Genomic DNA, 20,225 nt, shown 5'->3' with positions numbered 1-20,225 from the left:
CACGGACTTCAGCATGTACAATGGAATGTAATGCAGATAAGGGGGTTGTCCACACTGGCTGAACCTGTTTTTACCTGTTCGTTGACTGGCAAGTACACAGACCGACTGCACATGCACAGTCATAAATGCGATGGTAGGCAGGAGCCGACGTGGGCGGCTTCAAACCAGGAGATTGCTGCAGAACTAGGCGCTTATCTTCACTCAGGTATTTGGAGGAAGTGGTAAAAAATCATGAATGCTACCTGAGGCTGTGATTGAATTAAACAGAAGTTTCAGCATGTTTATATATGTAGTATATTTATTCTCAACTTAAAGAAAACGCAATGTTATTGTATATGGAAGTAGATTTATTCATTTTTATCTTTTCTATCTATTCATTTCTTATTCTATCTCTCTGTCTATTTTTAATTGTGGCAGAGTTGGTCCTCCATACAGCAACACGTTCTCTCTATCTCTAAACCATCTCCTGGGTCTATTTGATGTTTCCTCACGCGGAGGAACAAAGTCCATAGACGGCTCTCCTTTTCACAGCAAGTCAGCCAGTTCAGTGCCATTCTGCAGCACCATGTTTGTTTCTCTTGTCCTGCTATGGATTTGTGTTTGGTTTATCTTCCTTCAACTCAAACCGCGGCGGCCCAAGAACTTTCCGCCGGGGCCTCCAGTTCTTCCCATACTGGGGAGTATTTTGCACATGAGCCTAGAAAACCCATTGAAGGACTTTGAGAGGGTAAGAATTCAAACGACAGTTATGTAAGTGTATGCTGTTCAGGAAAGCTGCCACTCCTTTGAATGTGGCTGTATTCTCATTCACCGTTTACACATTTGGAGCAAAGCCAACTACTGCAAAGTGTCACCCACAGTAAATGTTCCATTGTTGTTACAAGCCTGTTCTTGCTTTGCTTTTTGCTGCATTCAAATATATGTGCTGGAGCAAATAAATTCCACCCAAGAAGTGTGCAGGGCAGTTATAACCAGGATTAAGTTGTGTGGGTTCTTCCATAAGAGTGATTTAAAAGTTTGTGTTTTCACCTTTATTTACTCACTTTCTAAATACTTCCATTGCTATTTAGTGTCACTGTTTGTTTATTATTTCTACTTTAATATGTGAAATATGTTCCATTGTAATTTCTGCTGGTTGAATCTGCACTGCTGCATCCATTTTTATTACGTTCTCCTGCAGGACAGAATACACTGTGTGTCCACTCAGCTGTAACAAATTACTGTTGTTTTGTTGGTTTAAAATAAGTTCCTCAAACCCTTGGGAAGTGGTCGGCCTCTACTAAGCTGCCACGTTTCTCCAGCACCCCAAAGCAAGCAGTAGTTTCAGAGAGGTCCTTTCTCAAATTGTGCCTTGAAGTTGTATGCATAACCATAAGTTAGGCACATAAAAAGAATGGGTAGATGCCTCTAAATCCTGCACACTGGACTCAGAAGTAATATCCACCTGAAGGTACAATACATACGCACTGATATGCTATCATGTTCCCTCCCAGTTGATGAACACTTACGGAAACATCTACAGTATCTACATTGGTTCCAAACCCGCTGTAGTCATCAATGGGTTGAAGGCCATCAAGGAGGCCATAGTGATCAAGGCTGCTGATTTCGCTGGACGACCCCAAGACCTATTTGTTAATGACGTCACACAGAATAAAGGTAAAACAAACGTTACATGTCGTTGGATAGATGATGTGTAGTTCCAGTTCATTTTTCTAACTATAACCAGTATCACCTGTTGAAAGCAACAGCAGGGTTGGTAGCAAAATCTTTGGGTTTTCATATATTTTTCATTGTTTTTTAAATTTTCTCAAAATTTAAATTTGTTTAAATGCACATTAACGTGATTCCAAAATTTACAGTGGGTAAAATAATTATTGAACACATCACAATTTTTCATAGTAAACATTTTTCTAAAGGTGCTATTGACATGAAATTTTCAGCAGGTGTTGGTAACAACTCAAGTAACCCATACATAGAAAGAAACCAAAACAAATAAGTTCAGAAATTAAGTTATGAGTAATAATGTAAAATGACACAGGGAAAACGTATTGAACACACACAGAAAGGGAGGTGGAAAAAGGCATGGAAAGCCAAGACACCACCTGAAATCTATCAGTGATCAGAAAACCATCTTGCCCTTTGTCAGTGCAAATGAATATCAGCTGGTTCAGTTCAAACTGATGGCCCAAAAGGACTTGTGGAGAGTTTCAGAAAGACCTGGAATTAGCAGGTACAATTTTTCCAATAAACAATGCACTCAACAGCCATGGCCTGTATGCACGCTCACCATGCAAGACTCCATTTCTGAAGAAGAAGCATGTTGAAGCTCATTTAAAGTTTGCTGCACAACATTTGGACAAGCCTGTAAAATACTGGGAGAACATAGTCTGGTCAGATGAGAGCAAAATTGAGCTGTTTGGATGCCATAACACACACCATGTTTGGAAGACAAAATGCACTGCACACCACCCCCAAAACACCGGTGAAGTTTGGAGGTGGGAATGTCATGGTGTCGGGCTGTTTTTCTGCATATGGTCCTGGCAAATGTCATACAATTGAAGCGAGGATGAATGGAAAATGCACCGAGACATTCTCGAGAAAAATCTGCTGCCATCTACCAGAATGATGAAGATGAAACAAGGGTGGACATTTCAGCAAGACAATGATCCCAAACACAGAACCAAGGAAACTCTCAACTGGCTTCAGAGAAAGAAAATAAAGCTGCTAGAACGGCCCAGCCAATCACCTGACTTGAATCCAATTGAAAATCTATGGAAAGAACTAAAAATCTGAGTTCATAGACGAGGCCCATGGAATCTTCAAGATTTAAAGACTGTTTGTGTGGAAGAATGGGCCAAAATCACACCTGATCAATGCAATGCGACTAGTTTGTCCATACAGGAGAGGTCTTGAAGCTTCATTACCAACAAAGGCTTTTTTTAAGTATTAAATATCAGTAAGTGTATTCAGTACTTTTCCCTGTGTCATTCTGCATTATTACATATAACTTAATTTCTGAACTTATTTATTTAGGTTTCTTTCTATGTATGAGTTACTTGGGTTGTTACCAACACCTAGTGAAAATTTCATGTCAATATCACCTTTAGAAATATGTTTACTAATAGTTGTGTACATCATTTGAATAGCTTAATATTGAATGCAAAATTATTATGTACAATTTTACACAGCACTAAGCCAAGCTTAACATACTACGCGTATAGTAGGTAGAGGGCCCCTACTTAACTTAATCTCTCCATCACTTTGGGGGTCCTTGGCCTGAAAAACGCTGAAGATCCCTTGTGTAAAGAATATGACTGAACTCCAAAACCATCTTTAAACAAATACAAAGGAAAGAATTATAGGTGCAATAAATCCACAAATGAAATAATGTGCATTGTATTGACCCATGACTAAATGAATTCATTTTCCAATTAAACTCTAGACTACATATTCAGAATCAAATCAACACCCTAAACATACAAGGGTGCAGTTTTTGTACTTTCGCTGCTTATCAGGAGACTTGACCGCTTAACGTGTTGCTGCATCTACCATAGGAGTGATTCTGGCTGATTATGGACCTAGTTGGAGAGAACATCGTCGCTTTGCTCTGATGACTTTGAGGAACTTTGGTCTGGGGAAAAACTCAATGGAGGACAGAATTCATGGAGAGATTGTATACATTGTTAAAACACTAGAAGAGAGCATTGGTACGTCATCTGTGCAGCACATGTAACAGTCTTTTTGTATCCTTGAACGATGCTGTGCCATTCATTGGTTTGTCTCGTGTCCTTCACAGGCAGCCTTCTGAGTCCTCGGGTCATGTTTCACAACGCGTCCTCCAACATCATCTGTAAGGTTCTGTTTGGTACACGCTACGAGTACGACGATGAGTTCATCAAAGTGATTGTTCAGTGCTTCACTGAGAATGCCAAGCTAGCAAATGGACCGTGGGCAATGGTGAGTGTTGGGTCTAACTGAGGTGTCTGTGAAGGTTCTCAGCCATGGAGGTCATAGTAATCCAAAAGGCATTTGAAGAAAGGGAACTGGACTCATAGAATTTCTTGAAGACATTGCTCCACTCATCTGAGTAGCTTCTTCAGTTCTGAGAGACTGGTGGAAAGTTGACGTTTAAACAGGAAAACTCTGTGGGTAAAACCCATCAGAAACTTGCTTGACCAGAAACTGGTGCCATTAATTTCCAAGTGAGTTTGTTGTTTTTTATGGCAGATTCTGAGGCAGTGATGTTGTTATGGCAAAGTTCAGTCCTTTGGCTAAGTCTGGAAAGTAGTGGCACCAGTTTCTGGGTACTACAAAAACAAGTCAAAGCAAGTTTCTGGTGGGTTTTACCCACAGAGTTTTCCTGTTTAAACCTCAACTTTCCACCAGTCCCTCAGAAGTGACGAAACTACCTGGATGAATTTCGAAACGTCTGCAAGAAATTCTACAAGTCCAGTTGTCTTTCTTTAAACGTCTTTTGGGGTCTAGCTGAGGTAGTAAACCTGACTTACAGTAGACTATATAGAGCTCACTGACAATAATAATCTTAATATCGTGGTTTCAGCTTGGAGGCTGGTTTAAGTCAAATACATGCTATTATAAACTTAGACTTGGTCTAGACTTTTGAAGAGTGTGAGGGGCTGAATCCATCACTAACATGCTAAATCATGCTTGTACTAACAATATAGCCCATGTTTATCACGTTCACCATCCTGATTTACAATGTTGTTAAATGCTAAAATGTGAAAAAAGTAGTGAATATGACCAGTTCTTTCTTCCCACACTCTGTGAATTTAATATTAGACCCATTATTTCATTTCTGACTATAAAATGGCATATTTTCAGATGGACAAATCATAAGAAATGTAGCTTTGATGCCTGACTGTGCCTCAATAATTACTAAAATAATGCTCCCAAAACTGTACTGAATATGTGCTTCTGTTTTCTTTGCAAACATTTGGGATTAAAGTAACTTGTCTGCTACATAATTCATCTTGTGTAACGTCAAACGCGGAATCTAAGTATGTTGAAATGTCTTTAACGCTAAATATGGCTGCTAATGAAACTCTTCTATCTGTCCTATCCTGTTCACAACTCCTTTGACAACACTAATTTTACACTATTAGTGCAACGATTGAACAACATGAATCTAAATATTCTGGACTCAAATAAATTAATAATTTTTTTTTTTTTTTTACAGTTGTATGACTCTATGCCCATAGTTCGAAACCTGCCCCTGCCCTTCCGCAAGGCCTTTAAGAATGCTGAGGTAATGTTTAAATAAGGTCACACACACATACATTGTACTACAAAACTGTAATTTCATTGTCAGATAAAAAATAGATAACACAAATGTATTAATGATGACTTTTTTAATTTTATTTGTTACTTAGGTTTGCCAGGGTTTAACTACTGCTGTACTGGCCGAGCACAAGGAGACCAGAATCCCTGGACAGCCACGAGACTTTCTTGACTGCTACCTGGACGAACTGGAAAAGGTGTGGTGTTTAGATGAATCATAATTAGTTATTTTACTCACTCAAAATATCTATAAATCTATAAAATGATATTGGTATACGTGTTGAGATGTGTGGTGAGGAACACAGGACACAAAAGAAGTTTAAACAACATGTATTAGTCAGGATCAGAAAGCACTTCAGGGTAATGCAAAAAAAATTGACAAGTAAGAAAAATCTGAGAAAGGAAGGCTGGGAAACCCACTAGGAAACGAGCGTAATAGCATAGACGACTTGACAAGGGACAAAGAGAATTAATAAGAGTGAATCCAAAAACATTAATGTATGGCATGAGTGGCAAAATGTCGTTAAGAAACTCCAACTGAGAGTCCAGTTTCACTGCTTCAACATTTTTGGATATATATATATATATATATATATATATACATATACATACATACATACATACATACATACATACATACACACACACACACACACACCATGACCTGGATGACTGAGAACCTTGACAGACGTAATAAAGAAACTTTCAAATCTAACAGGATTTCAACTGAGGTAACAAAACACAATACCACGAAAATATGAAAATGCAGGAGGTTCTGGTTTCCCTAGTCTGTGCAGAATTGACCAGCCAAGTTTGGGTACACGTTAAATGCAGGGAAACAAGTTTGTGATGAGAAGGAGGAAGACGGAAGAATACCCTGTTACATGTGGACAACTGAACCGCTACCCCTAAAATAATGGCCATTGTCCCCAGGGGCTAACCAGTCAGACTTTATCCTATGTAAATTGCCTGTGACCTGTCCTTCAGGAGTGCATGCATCAGAATGGTATAACAGCTTTTTGTTTTACAATGATCCCTATCTTCCTTTCAGAGAGGTGATGACTCCACATTTTCAGAGGACCAACTCATCATGTACGCTCTAGATCTTCACTTTGCCGGGACTGACACCACCTCCAACACCCTGCTCACTGGATTCCTTTACCTAATGTCGTATCCCGACATACAAGGTACTCATGCACATACAAATATGAGGTAGTATGTTTTTTTTGTAATTGTCATCTGTTTGTCTTAGACTGGCATCATTTCACCTGATCTTCAGTGGATGCAGTTCAGACACACATGGACCAAGATTTATCCATAACTGACATCTATTACTCTGCTCTACTCTCTATATTCTGCAATCTCTCTATACCTGATGTAGGTTTTCCTTTCACCCTCTAACTATTCAAGTCGTATTGTGGCATGTTACCTTGCTCCCGTAGAGCGCTGTCAGCAGGAGATAGACCATGTGTTGGCGGATAAAGACCGGGCTACTTTTGAGGACAGACACAACATGCCTTACGTGCAGGTACTGGACATCCTCAGATAAGATTTCTCCTTGTACTTTCACTCCTGTGTGAAGTGTGTTCCTGGGCCTGAGTGCTGTGTCTAGGAAATCATTCACAGATGGATATATATAGTAAATAGGTTTTGGAGATTTAATGTATTCACTTTTGTTTACTGTCAACATACACCGATCGGCCATAAATTTCTAACCAGTGACAGGGAAAGTAAATAAACATTGACCGTCTTGGGACAATTCAGTGTTCTGCTGGGAAACTTTTAGATCTAGCATTCATGTGGATGTTACTTAGACGTGTAGCACCCACCTAGACCAGACCAGGCGGCCCCACCCCATAGCAATGACACTGTTTAGTGTCAAAAACTGTTTAGGACAAACTCCAAAAAACATGAAGAACAGCACAATGTGTTGCCTTCCAAATTCACTAGATTCCAAAAGGCCAATCAACCCATGGCACCCCCCACTAACAACATCCTGTTGCTAGACACGATTGGTGTATTGCTGACAGTTATCAGCACTGAAGCATTATCTTGAAAACCCTGTTTATGGTTATACTTGCATTGGTTTATGATAAGGATAATCTATAAGAAGTGTTATTTACATCTCTCTTCATCCAGGCTGTGATCCATGAAGTCCAGAGGATTGCCAACACTGTTCCACTCAGTGTCTTCCACTGCACCACCAAAGATGCAGAGCTCATGGGGTATTCCATTCCCAAGGTAAGAGGCATCTGGGTAACAAGGTGCTGGCAACACGGGCAACATTAGCTTGAATCTAATCTTTAATCCTGTGTTTCCTCTTCTCTTCAGGGTACAATGATCATTGAGAACCTGACCTCAGTGCTGAATGAAGAGGGACAATGGAAGTTCCCTCACGAATTCAACCCTGAAAACTTCCTTAATGACCAGGGCGACTTTGTTAAACCAGACGCCTTCATGCCTTTCTCTGCAGGTAAAAGAGCACAAACAGTGCATCTTATTTAGAGCGACATGCACAGACACAATGAGTCTTAACATCATTTTTTCTTTGTCCCAGGCCCTCGGATGTGTCTCGGAGAGAGTCTGGCTCGTATGGAGCTCTTCCTCATCATTGTGACTCTGCTGAGGAAGTTTAAGTTCGTCTGGCCCGAGGATGCAGGAAAGCCAGATTTCACTCCCGTCTATGGAGTCACTTTGACTCCCAAACCTTATCACATGAAGGTTCAACTCAGGGCTGGAAATAGTGGGTAAATAGAGAACAGAAACAGAGCAAGATCAACACAAGTTTCTTTTTTTTTTTTGCCACCGTGTGACAATAGACATAATGAAATATGGGGCCTCTTCACACCTTGTGTTAAGATCCAGTCAAAACTGGTCACTTGCCATTGGATTGCTTGGATCAGATTTTAATGCAAGATCTGATCAGGCCTTGAAGTTAGAGGAGGGCATTTATTGGAGTCAAAATGTTTGACGAGTAGTCATTTCTTTCAGTCATTAATCTATTCATCTATCAATGCACATTTTACCATAATAGCTCAAAACAGGACGACCCTGACTGTAGGATGGACAACACACTCTCAAACACATACATGCTTACAAAAAAAAGCCACTTTCACTGGTCACATTAACATCGATGGTGTATGTGCAACACGATTCAGATCATTCTCAGCAGAGATCAGTGTAGCTGTTACGTGGATGTTAAATGAATGATGAGATGAAATGCTCCAAAACCTCAATCAGAAAGTAACATTTTTGACATGCACAGTGTGGTTCTGCCCACTGTGGTGCATAGAATCAGTCAGAAATTAAACCGAACCAAACTTTGACAGCACTGTTTCCTTCCCACCTTGAAAGTCGTCACATTATTCATCACATTAAACATATGTAGTGCACACAGAGAGAAACATTCATATCAGTGGTTATTAACAGCTTCCTGTTCACTGGACCATATCTGTTTTACAAATTCATTGCAGTCTATTCTAATTGCGGCTTTTACATTAGGTATTTTTATTTTGATTGGGTAGTTATTGTGATTAATAATAGAATACTAGGTTCCCTGTAAACAAATGTGCTCACCTTATTTATGACTTTTGACTTGTCACCAAAAAGAACAAAGAAGATGACTTTAATCTGGAATTGTAAATTGTACTAAATATGTCAGATTATTGTACATCTTTGTATTAACATGTGATCTTACCATAGCTCATTTTTGTGTAGCTCCCGCAGCATTTTTAATCTGGGAGACAAAAGATATATGTATGTATTGAATGTCACTTCATTTAATTCAGACAGCTTGGTTTTGTATCCCAGTGTATCTTAACCGCTTCTAAAAAAATTGTAAATTAAACAAAAGGAACGAAATATTGTCTAGTCAATGACTGATTTGAGAAGCCACCAGTGCAGACTGCACATAAAGACACCAGTAACATGTTTCCTCTATCTTGGAATCATCGCCTGTGTCTGTTTCCTCACATGGAGGAACAATGTCTGCAGACAGCTTCCCTTTTCAGAGCAAGTAGGCCCAGTAACTTTCCACTGGGGCGGCCCCCTGTCCTCCCCATACTACAGTTATATAAGCTGCTCAGGAAAGTTACATCTCCTCTAAATGTGACTGCATAAAATGCTGTGTCTACCACAGTAGAATGTCCATTGTTGTGATAAGCTTGTATTTGCTTTGCTTTTTGTTTCGTTAAAAAGAAAAAATACATGTCTTTGCATAAACTGGAGGATAATGCAGTATGTACAGACTTCTAAACGTCATGTGGCATTCAGATTAGCTCAAGAGCAATGCACAGAGTTTCATGGAACGGGTTTCCACGGCCGAGCAGCTGCACCCAAACCAAACATCACCACATTCAATGCAATGCGTTGGATACAGTGGTGTGAAGCCAAGACTCTAGAAAGAGTTTAGACATTCTCTGGAGTGATGAATTACACTCCTCCATTGAGCCTAGGTCAATGGTTGCCAGGAGAACAGTACTTGTCTGACTGCCGTGTGTGAAGTTTGGTGGAGGTGGGGCCAGTGAAAGGAACTCTGAATGCTTTAGTATACCAAGAGATTATGATTCCAATTTTGTGGGAACAGTCTAGGGATAACCCCTTCCTGTTTAAACATGACTGTGCACCAGTGCACAAAGCAAGGTCCATAAAGACATGGATCAGAATCAGAATCAGAAAAAAACTTTTCTGATTCCTAAAACAATTAGGAATGGATGAGCCTGCACATGACCGGCCTGCACAGTCCTGAGCTCAACCCAGTACAACACCTTTGGGATTAATTAGAGCAAAGACTGTGAGCCAGGTCTTCTCGTCCAACATCTGTGTCTGACCTCACAAATGTGCATCTGAAAGATTTGTCAAAAATCCCACAAACACACTGCAGACAAACTCAACAGAAGAGCTGATGCTGTTATAGCTGCAAAGCTGACATCATATATTTTAGTAATATAGTGTACCTTCTTCTGTCAGCAGAATTAAACACATATTTCTTGTAACTCCATGTGTTTCCACTTTATGTGTCGCCTCTCGAGCCGGGTCATAACGTAAATGGAGGCTCGTCTGGGATAACTTTTGGACTTCTTTGTGACAGAATGCCAGAGTTGTTTCATCTCTTTATCTACCAGTTGATGAATTATTCAATGTTATTATTGCATGTTATTAGAACTACTGAAATTGCGTCACGAGTCCTTAGATGGTAAAGTAGAAAGGAGACATAAACATGACAATTAAAAGACGATGGAGTTGGATTTCATGTGGGCAAAAAGAAAAATGTTTTATTGACCAACAGGCTAACACAGGAACTACTAACTACTACTAACACAGAAACACAGTTGCGAAGGAGTGTTGGACGAGGTGCGTTTTGCCAAATAATAAACTGAAAGACATACAGTAAAACTGGACCTAATCTGATGCTGGACTTGGAAAAAAAAAATCTTATCTACAAAAATGGATCTTAATCAAAAATAAATACAAAGGTGGCACCCACCCTAAAATCTAGTGTTTTTAGACGGAGACGTGCTACATGAATGGGAATAAAAGAATCTTCAGAGTACCACCAAACCTACCAATTCAAAAACCTTTAATTTTAAATAATAAAGCTGACATTGATTTTCAGCATAGCAATACACGACCAGCAGCTCAGGCAAACAATAGTGCGCACCAGGATCACTGCAGACACAGTCCTTTCATATGGGAGCCCTCGATGATTGGCATGCCCAGGAAAGCTGACTAGTTGAGGACTAGTTAGTTAAAATTTCAGTGTCTTAGGTAGAAAGGAAACCGAGTAAGTTCTGGAACAGTTTAATTGCGAACAAGAGCCTCTAATTTTGTGATGGCATGTTGAATTTGCTGTTTTTTGTTTTTACTGTGTTCTTTGTCAAGATGGGGATATGTCATGTGAGCTGACAGGAAGAATCACGTGTGAACATCAGCAAATACAGGTGCTGTGTTTTGTGTGTACGTGTGACCTCTAGTTTTGCAGGGAAGTCGTGCCAATTTTGGTGGCTAGTGTTGTCATGTAGTACTAGCTAGGTGAAGACTGTAAAATTGTGCGGCGTGGTGCCACATTTTCTTTTTGGTTGGGGATTTTTCATTTGCTCGTAGGTCACTTGGTTTCATTGAATTTGCATGTGTGTGTATGACCATTGGTCTGTGTAGAGGAAAGTTCACTGTGTTGGGATTATTTGTTGCCAACCTTTGTCCAAGGTAATAATTTAAGTAATAATTTTGGTTTATGGCTGTTGTGCTACACGCAACATTCTTTTGTATCTGGTGTTGATGATGTGTTATCAAAGGTGATGATGGGGTATGACTGCAGAGGCTCCTGGAGGAACCCTTTTGAGGATGGAGGTGTTATGCCCCTCTGCCAGGGGCATCACTAGGTTTTAAGGACCAGGTAGGCTTGGCCACAAGGACAAGGACACGATGTGAGTGAATGTCGTGCGTTTCACAAACAGCTAACAAAGACTGAGAATTTATTTATTATTATTATATTTGAGCCTGTTTTAAACACATTGCAACAACAAACGCAGGTTCCAGCAGTAACGATTCATAACTGACCAACATAGAGGCTAATGACGTTCATTCAAAACACAATACTTGTTGCTGCCAAATATTTAAATATATTTAGTCTTATATGGTGCACATTGACTAATATGTTTCATATTTTGTATTAATAATTCCATAAAACTTAAAGACTGTCGGCATCACAAATGACTCTATCAACGAAATCCTTTAGACTCACCCCTCTCACTCCCTGTGCTGCTCTGCCCCGTCTCCTATAGGTCCATATGGGTGGTGGAGTGATTATTGTTATTATTATGATTATCCACTAATGATAATCATACTTCATGTGAATGACAGCTGATGCTCCAGAGGGAAGTCACCCCAAAGAGTGCACACTTAACTCTATAAACAGCCAGGACCTTTACAATGCATTATTTTCATAAAAAAAAAAACTTTCTTATCTATCCTTATCAGCTTTATGTGCTTCCAAGATACACACATACAATGGTGCACCCACACTGCAGGTACAGAGTGCAAGAAATATTGCAGGGAAAACGGACTGGACTTTCAGTGACGTGGTCGCTCTCTATATGAACAAGGGGAATGGATTGATGAGGACTGAAGAGAGGCTTCAGCCCCCTTAACATAGGCCTAGCGATGCCAGTGCCTTCTGCACTTCTACTGGCTGTGTAAGCATCTATGTCTCGTGTTTAATCACCTTTACCAGCCACACAGGAGAAGACTGAATTGATACTGGCATTGTCCATCAGCAATTTGGGTTTGCAGCCTTTTGGTGAGGTGGATGAGGTGTGTTCCAGTCGGTCCCAGTGACCATTTATTGCAGAAATTTGCTTGACAGGTAACTCAATGACAAACAAAAATGAACTTAATATAGGTTATGGCTATATAGGTTAAAGCTATGGCCACACGGTCAAAGAACTGTGTGTGTCCACCAGATGGGGTTAAATGCACCTACAGTCATACTGCAGCACACACATACACACACCCTCGCATACAAATGATAAAGAAATAAGAAAACACGTGGCCCATTGTAAATTAAACCCATGAATAAATCTAACAATAAATTACTGCTTATCAGACGAATGAATGCTCTTCATCTGTTGGATGATTAGTTCAGTGCTCTGATGTCTGTGATTTGATTTAGGTAAACAAGTGGCTGACCTGCTGATATGACTCACTCAACCCCATGACTGTGCAAAAGTCCTGTGTATTTATGAAGGTACCAGAGTGAAAGGCTTTGCCTAAACTCACTCTCATCAGTGCTTCATCATGTTTGCGTCGCTGGCTCTGTTCCTGCTGGCTCTTACGTTTTTCCTGCTCCTCTTTCAAACGCGACGGCCTAAAAATTTCCCTCCAGGCCCCCGAGCCATCCCCATCCTCGGAAACTTGCTGGATCTTAATTTGGAGAGTCCCATCGCAGATCTGGAGAGGGTAAGGTTAAACCTACTTAACCAGCACAGTTGAAATGTTTTTCACTCTGTCTGTCAATGTGTGCGATGCTTTAAGTTAATATATTCTACTTTGGAAAAATTATATTGATCTCCTGGATAATAGATGATGAAATTCAGTTGATACAGTTTAAATGTAAATAATTCAGTTTGGACACATTATGAATCTGTCTGAAACTGTATGAATACATTTCTGGACAAAATACAATATATTACAAATGAAGCATAATTTATATTAGTTAAATAATGCAGTGTATCTCTGTCTCCAGCTCTCCAAGCGCTATGGTAACGTCTACAGCCTTTTCATCGGCCCCAAGCCGGCAGTCATTATCAATGGGCTGCAGGCTTTGAAAGAAGCCCTGGTCAACAAAGGTGCCGCCTTGTCTGGCAGACCACAAGAGCAAATGGTCAATCATGCTGTAAGAGTGAAAGGTACTGTGAGCCCATTTCATCTATGCAGAGTGATGTTTGATGCATGCTCCTAACGTTATCATAAATGTGAGCTGACCGCGGAGCGTTCACGAAAATCTACATACCTATGTTTACCGTGTTTTCTTTTTAATAAATCCTACAAAATGTGGGGAAAATGTGTTTTGGGCAAGTAAAGTGACACATCTTGTCTTCACTATCTGCGAGATGTTAACCAATTCTGAGACAAAAGGAAAAGTAATACAGGAATGCAGAAAATTCCAGTGGCAATTTTTACGGTGGCAATGCTGTTGTGGTCATTGTAATGCTGTTTTAGTGTGACGGGGTCATAATGTTTTAGTGGTTTGTGTGAGACAAAGGCATTTTGTTGTCAGAACGACCAGGGCCATGGCTGCAGCATTAATGAAGGTCCCCCACCTACTGCTAAGGCTGCTTTGGTCTAAGGGAGTCATAATGTTTTGGCAGAGTATGCAGATGGCTTTTCAGTGAAAAACTGGACTCAATTACCACACACACACACACACACACACACACACACACACACAGGGAAAATTTTAAGTCAAGTCCCAACCTGACCACCGCTGTCTGAAAGCCAACAAAAATACCTACGTTTTCATATTGTTTTTTATTTCTGTAACTCAAAGGCTTGTCCAATGCCCACTTTTTATTTCTCACGAATTGGGAGAATCGCTCACACAAGTCATAGCACAGCGTTCCCGATTGAGATGCATGTTTTAATGTGCAATTAGTGTATATTGCTTCATAACTCTAGGAGGAGTAGTGAACAGAAAGACGACTGAAAAAAATAATAAACGCAATAAACGCAAATAAACGCAAAGCAATTGCAATATAGGCGACCCACTAAACATTAGATGTCTGATGGACGTGCTTATATTGCGACCGTCGATCTAAGACCAAGTCTGAACTTGCAAACTAGGTCCACTACTTGGACGTCCAACCATGACCCCATTAGGACGTCAATATTGGCAGTTCAATATTTGAACGTCAGAATAGGTAGGTCACATAGACGTATAAGACAGGTGCAGGATTTTTTGTCGTTGTTAAAAACATGAATAGTTATGAATATAAATTATTTACATGATTTAATTATTACCCACCAGAACTTACAGATATTTCTGAATAAATCACTTTTCTCTGGTCATTGTCATTATGTGTGGTCCTTGAGTTCACCAGAAGCTGTTTATCTTTTTGTATCTTTTTGTATGTAATGACCAGACTAGTAATTCTGTGAAGGTTTGGTTTGAGTTTTGACGTGTAAACACCATACCCAAATGGCTTCTTCAGAACTTCCATAAAATTAGAAGAAATTAGATCACTCCACACTCAGTTTGTTGCAACTTAGAAGTAATTCTAGGTGAGAAATCTCCAATCAGTGTAAACTGCTGACAAATGACACTTTTGGTTGTTTTAATCTTTATCTGCTCACAGCTTCTCTCACATCCTCATTGTGTGTTTATGGTGATGATATGGTGCATTCATTCTCTACCAACTGTTCCCCAAACTGACAATGACAATTAATTTAATAAATTACTAATTACTAATAATATCAGCAGTCTTTATCAGCAGACCGGCTCACAGCACCGTTCATACATGAGGGCAGGGACCGCACCGTTAGTCCCTTTAGAGCCTACAGCTTGATAACAAGAGTTATATTTTACAAGTTATTTTAATTGTGCACCGCAGCGTTACTAACCACACTGTCCACATTTAATTTTTAACCCAATGCTAAAACAACACTCGTGTTGCTGCAGGTGCAAGCTGATCCAAACCAGCTCCTGGTGCCAAAAATGTGTCAACTTGTCTGATTTATTTCCTCTGAATAACAAATTCCACAAAAGAAAAGGACATGTTTACTTTTGGGGAACAGATGGTTCAGATCAGCGATCTAATCAAGGGGAGGAAGTGTAGGGGGAGGAAGCATTTGGATCATTTAGCGGAGAAAACTATAAATGCCACAGTGTGAAACATAAGATACTATAATAGTCTTGCATGTATAATTTTATGAATTAAAAGTAGAAAATGAATGAACTTCCAAATTCCAAACAGTTTTTCTGTTTTTCTGTTTGTATGTTGTTTTTGTTTTTAGTGTACTAATCTGATCTGATCACAGGTTCAGAGGAATGTGCATAATGACAATGGCCACTCCTGAAATATATAACCGAGAGAAGTATTAGAAATGCCGGAAATGCCTTTATTACAATAAAAATAAAAATGTAATGTATTAATAATGCAGTTTGTGTCAAAAATATCGACACGCTGAGGGTATAAAATCTGTACAATGGCGCCATCTGGCGGTAGCTATGGCGAAACACCACAATATGTCAATGTAAAAAAAGACAACAACTTATTTTTACTTTGAAATACAGAAAAACCATACTACCAAAGCTGTCAAAGAAATAAAACAAACCACAGATCATTTTGATTATTGTTTTTTTTTAATTAATTTTTTTATTTTTTACTGATACTACTTTAATTTTTTAAATCTTGCCGTTATGGTTCAGCTACCTTCAAAGAGTCACACAACAAATCTTCATTTAACCTGTTTGCTTTTTTTTTTTTTTTTTTTGCAAAATAGTACATAAAAAATATTCAAAATAAAAGCATGCATCACAACATCAGTAAAATACGACAACAAGCACATTGTCATCAGTATAAACTTCCTTTCATTAAGTTAAGTGCAATCGAAAAACGTTCACTGGAAACATAGCTCAAAGTGGCTAAACGTCTCCCTTTACGCTCTTAATTGGCCTTGTGTCCATGCAGCTCATGCTCCAGGAGTGATTCTGGCAGATTACAGCCCTACCTGGAAAGAGCACCGGCGCTTCGGCCTCATGACCCTGAGAAACTTCGGCTTGGGGAAAACATCGATGGAGCAGAGGATTCTGGGAGAGATACAACATGTTACGAAACTTCTGGAGCAGAGTGTGGGTATGTGTGTGGATGTCAGGCCTTACAAATGAATCTTTTGAGTTGCTCTGAGCTACAACTCATCTTTTCATATTGTTTCTCCAGGAAAGCCCACCGACCCTCACGTGCTGTTCCACAACGCTGCTGCCAACGTCATCTGTCAAGTTCTGTTTGCTAAACGGTTCGACTATGACGACGAGTTCATGAAGTTTTCCGTTCGTCTTTTCCAAGACACCTCCAAACTGATCAATGGACGCTGGGGCATGGTGAGTACTACTAGAAAGTTGAGTCTCTCTTTGAACCATGTTCAGAAATAAAAACAGGTCTTAAATCTTTGGAATTTATCTTTTGACACACAGATTTATGACACTATTCCCATGGTGCGCAACCTGCCGCTGCCCTTCCAGAAGGCCTTTCAGTTGTTTGCGGTAGGTTTTTTTAATTTAATTTAATTTTTTATTTTTGTATTTTACCATGTTAACCATCTTAGTGTAACACATCAGTAGCCTACCTTGGTTAATTAGCTCTGAACAGACAGGGTGATGGCTCTATCATTCATTTCAGCAGTTGTTTGTGTCCCAAACCAAATATGTGCATCAAATGTAAAGTTCAATGACAAATCAGCCTCAGAAGATCATCTGGTGATCATGGAAAATAAAAGGCAGGACTGATGGAAAATTAAGGGAAACACAGACACGGCGCAAAAATAAGATATACACATAAGCAGAAGAAAAAAATAAGAAATAAATTAAGAAAGAAGTAAGAAAAATCAGCAAAAAGAGTTTTTTAAAGGGTGAGGAGATTGACACTGTGTGATGAACAGGTCAGTTTAACCTGTATTTAAACTAAAGGCACATTGCAACATGTCACAGACACACACACAAAAAAGCAACTAGAAAAACAGTGACAGTGACAAATGCTTGTGTCTGGACCTTGTGAAGGTCAGGTTTTAAGAGAATGTTTAACTGGAACTCTTTCTCTTCGCCAGCTTTCCTACGAGAAACGCTTACAGATAATGGCTGAGAGTAAAAAAAGCAGAATTCCTGGTAAACCACGCCATTTCATAGACTGCTACCTGGACGAACTGGATAAGGTGTGTGTGACAGCTTATATATAAGAGTGTTGCTTAGCAGTTAATTTAGAAAATTGCTAACCCCGCTGTCTTTCTCTGGCGTCTGCTCGCAAAGAGAGGAAACGATGGCTCGTCGTTTTCCGAAGACCAGCTGTGCGCGCTCCTTTTGGATCTTCACTTTGCTGGAACAGACACGACCGCCAACACCTTGCTCGCTGGCTTTCTCTATCTGATGAATTATCCTGAGGTTCAGGGTACGTCTCTAATCTGTATTGTGATGTTGTGCTGGAAGAGCAGCTGGGAAACCGAGCACCCCCGGGACTAAGCACAGCTGTGCATTCACATGGAATGTGCCCAATAACCTATTTTGAGATGTACCTAAACAGACCTCAGCTAAAACCTCTGTGAAATGTCTCTGCTTCACTTCATTAGCTTCAGTCTTGGTACAAGAAACATAGAAGTTTTACTTTCATTATGAGACCAAAAATATACTCTGTAGCTGGTTAGATACGCAGAAGTCGCAAAAAGAGGCTCCCTCAACCCATAGATAGAGAGACAGGTGGACCAGAGTTTACTGATGATATACCTTTTTAGGAAAATGAATCAAATGGGTCCATTTGGTGGCAGCTGAGGGGCTTCAACACACCTCAGTGCATCAAAGGATTCAAAGAAAACATTTGCAAACAGGCAAAACACAAGAACATTAAGAAAATGTGTTCATCAATCTCATATGAGGGACAGCTGTTTTAGAGGTACAGATGTTAGGAAGGTGGTCATAATGTTATGCCTGATCGTTGTGCATATACACACATGTCTCAATTAGTTATTTTCTCTCTGCTAACTATACAACTCTTTCTCAACCTTCACCCCTGATAACTTTCTTCTCTCCATTTCTCAGAGCGCTGTCAGCAGGAAATAGACAAAATTCTGGACGGGAAGGATCACGCCAGTTTTGAAGACAGAGACCAGATGCCCTACGTGCAGGTAATAGGTTTTTTTTTTTTTTTTTTTGGATCAGTCATGTGACGTTAAACAGTCTAATACTTCTCAGATCAGATGTTCCTGTTGTTCAGTGTGATGGTCTAAAAGACGTCTCTGATGTGCAGGCTGTTATTCATGAGATCCAGAGGATGGCAAACATTGTACCACTCAGCGTTTACCACTGCACCACTCAAGACACAGAGTTAATGGGATACTCAATCCCTCGGGTAAATGAAACAAATAATTTAGGAGAATGTGCGTCACAGTCAGTCTCCTTGTACAGATTCACAAGCATCTTCCAAACTTTCTCCAGGGAACCACTATCATCCCCAACCTAACGTCCGTGTTGTTTGAGGAAGGACAATGGAAATACCCCCGTGAGTTTAACCCTGAAAACTTCCTCAACGACAAAGGAGAGTTTTTCAAACCAGAGGCTTTCATGCCCTTCTCAATAGGTGCGTTAAATTGGTCTTACACCAGCAGATACAGAAAGCAGAGAATTAAATAGGAGGCACTTGTAATGCGTGTATTGTTTTTGTTGTTTTGAACCCCAGGTCCTCGGGTGTGTCTCGGAGAAGCCTTGGCTCGTATGGAGCTCTTCCTCTTTCTCGTGTCTCTGCTGAGGAAATTTAAGTTCATCTGGCCTGAGGATGCAGGAGAGCCAGATTACACTCCAGTTTACGGGACGACCCAGACCCCCAAACCGTATCGCATGAAGGTTCAGCTCAGAGGAACTGCCTGATAGGTCAGAGGCTTCCCTGACACTGAAACAAACAATGAAATTCCACTGAGAAACAAATCGCTTTGTGTAAGTTGAAAGGGCTCCCTTATAGGGACCAAGCTACTGAAAATCACTGTGTTTCAGCTCGTAAAAACATTGGTCTTTAAGCATGTTGTTTTTATTGTAATGACCTGAAGTGTGTTATCTGGCTAAAACATAAAATATATCAAGAGACCTTGTTTATTAGCCTTTACGTATGTATGAGTATGAGTATGAGCAACCTCAAAAATGTTGACCAATAAATAATTAAATCTTTGAAAGAAATATCGAATTTTGTCTGTTTGCTGGTATATTTGACATTAAAAATAATTATGCGATGTTCAGTTCATTGTTTAGTTGTGCAGTCAAATGTCCTAAAAAAGACATCCTCTATACAACACAGTCAGGTGTTATTGGTACACTTCTGGAAACATCCATTCCCAGATGAGGTGAAAATACATCTGATTTTAGTCAGATTTTATTATTGACATAATATTTAAATATTCACTGTTTCTCTAGTTGCCCTATAAAATAAACAAAAATAACAAATGTTGTTGAACATCAAAATCATATGATTTAGTTTAATATAATATGATTTGATATGTTACAATACATTAGAAAACTATACAATATTATACAGTACCAACGATTATGATACAGTGCAACACATAATGTTCTGATAGGCATGATTCAATATGTTGTGCTACATATTAAACAAGGCTTAATAAAGTATTCTGCTGATTCTGATTACACTACACTATTGTATCATATACAATAAAATACA

The 20,225-nt window shown here is 39.6% G+C and overlaps 2 protein-coding genes across 2 annotated transcripts; both read left to right on the top strand.

Moving 5' to 3' along the window:
• Positions 1–144: 144 nt before the first annotated feature.
• LOC125015516 (cytochrome P450 2F2-like) lies at positions 145–9,159 on the top strand. Its single transcript, XM_047597459.1, has 12 exons — positions 145–205; positions 418–727; positions 1,494–1,656; positions 3,555–3,707; positions 3,797–3,957; positions 5,198–5,266; positions 5,391–5,495; positions 6,350–6,485; positions 6,741–6,826; positions 7,438–7,539; positions 7,630–7,771; positions 7,856–9,159. The coding sequence occupies exons 2-12, from the start codon at positions 566–568 to the stop codon at positions 8,047–8,049; spliced, it is 1,473 nt and encodes a 490-aa protein (XP_047453415.1). The 5' UTR covers positions 145–205; positions 418–565; the 3' UTR covers positions 8,050–9,159.
• A 1,871-nt stretch (positions 9,160–11,030) lies between these two features.
• On the top strand, positions 11,031–19,726 carry LOC125014991 (cytochrome P450 2F2-like). The gene is made up of 11 exons (XM_047596593.1): positions 11,031–13,254; positions 13,541–13,703; positions 16,485–16,649; positions 16,734–16,894; positions 16,988–17,056; positions 17,617–17,721; positions 17,816–17,954; positions 18,599–18,684; positions 18,807–18,908; positions 18,995–19,136; positions 19,236–19,726. The coding sequence occupies exons 1-11, from the start codon at positions 13,093–13,095 to the stop codon at positions 19,421–19,423; spliced, it is 1,482 nt and encodes a 493-aa protein (XP_047452549.1). The 5' UTR covers positions 11,031–13,092; the 3' UTR covers positions 19,424–19,726.
• The last annotated feature ends 499 nt before the right edge of the window (positions 19,727–20,225 follow it).

Source organism: Mugil cephalus, chromosome 10 (genome assembly GCF_022458985.1).
Source record: "Mugil cephalus isolate CIBA_MC_2020 chromosome 10, CIBA_Mcephalus_1.1, whole genome shotgun sequence".
Classification (NCBI taxonomy): Eukaryota; Metazoa; Chordata; class Actinopteri; order Mugiliformes; family Mugilidae; genus Mugil; species Mugil cephalus.
The sequence above is the reverse complement of the archived record's forward strand: the minus strand, read 5'-3'. Positions and strand labels throughout refer to the sequence as shown.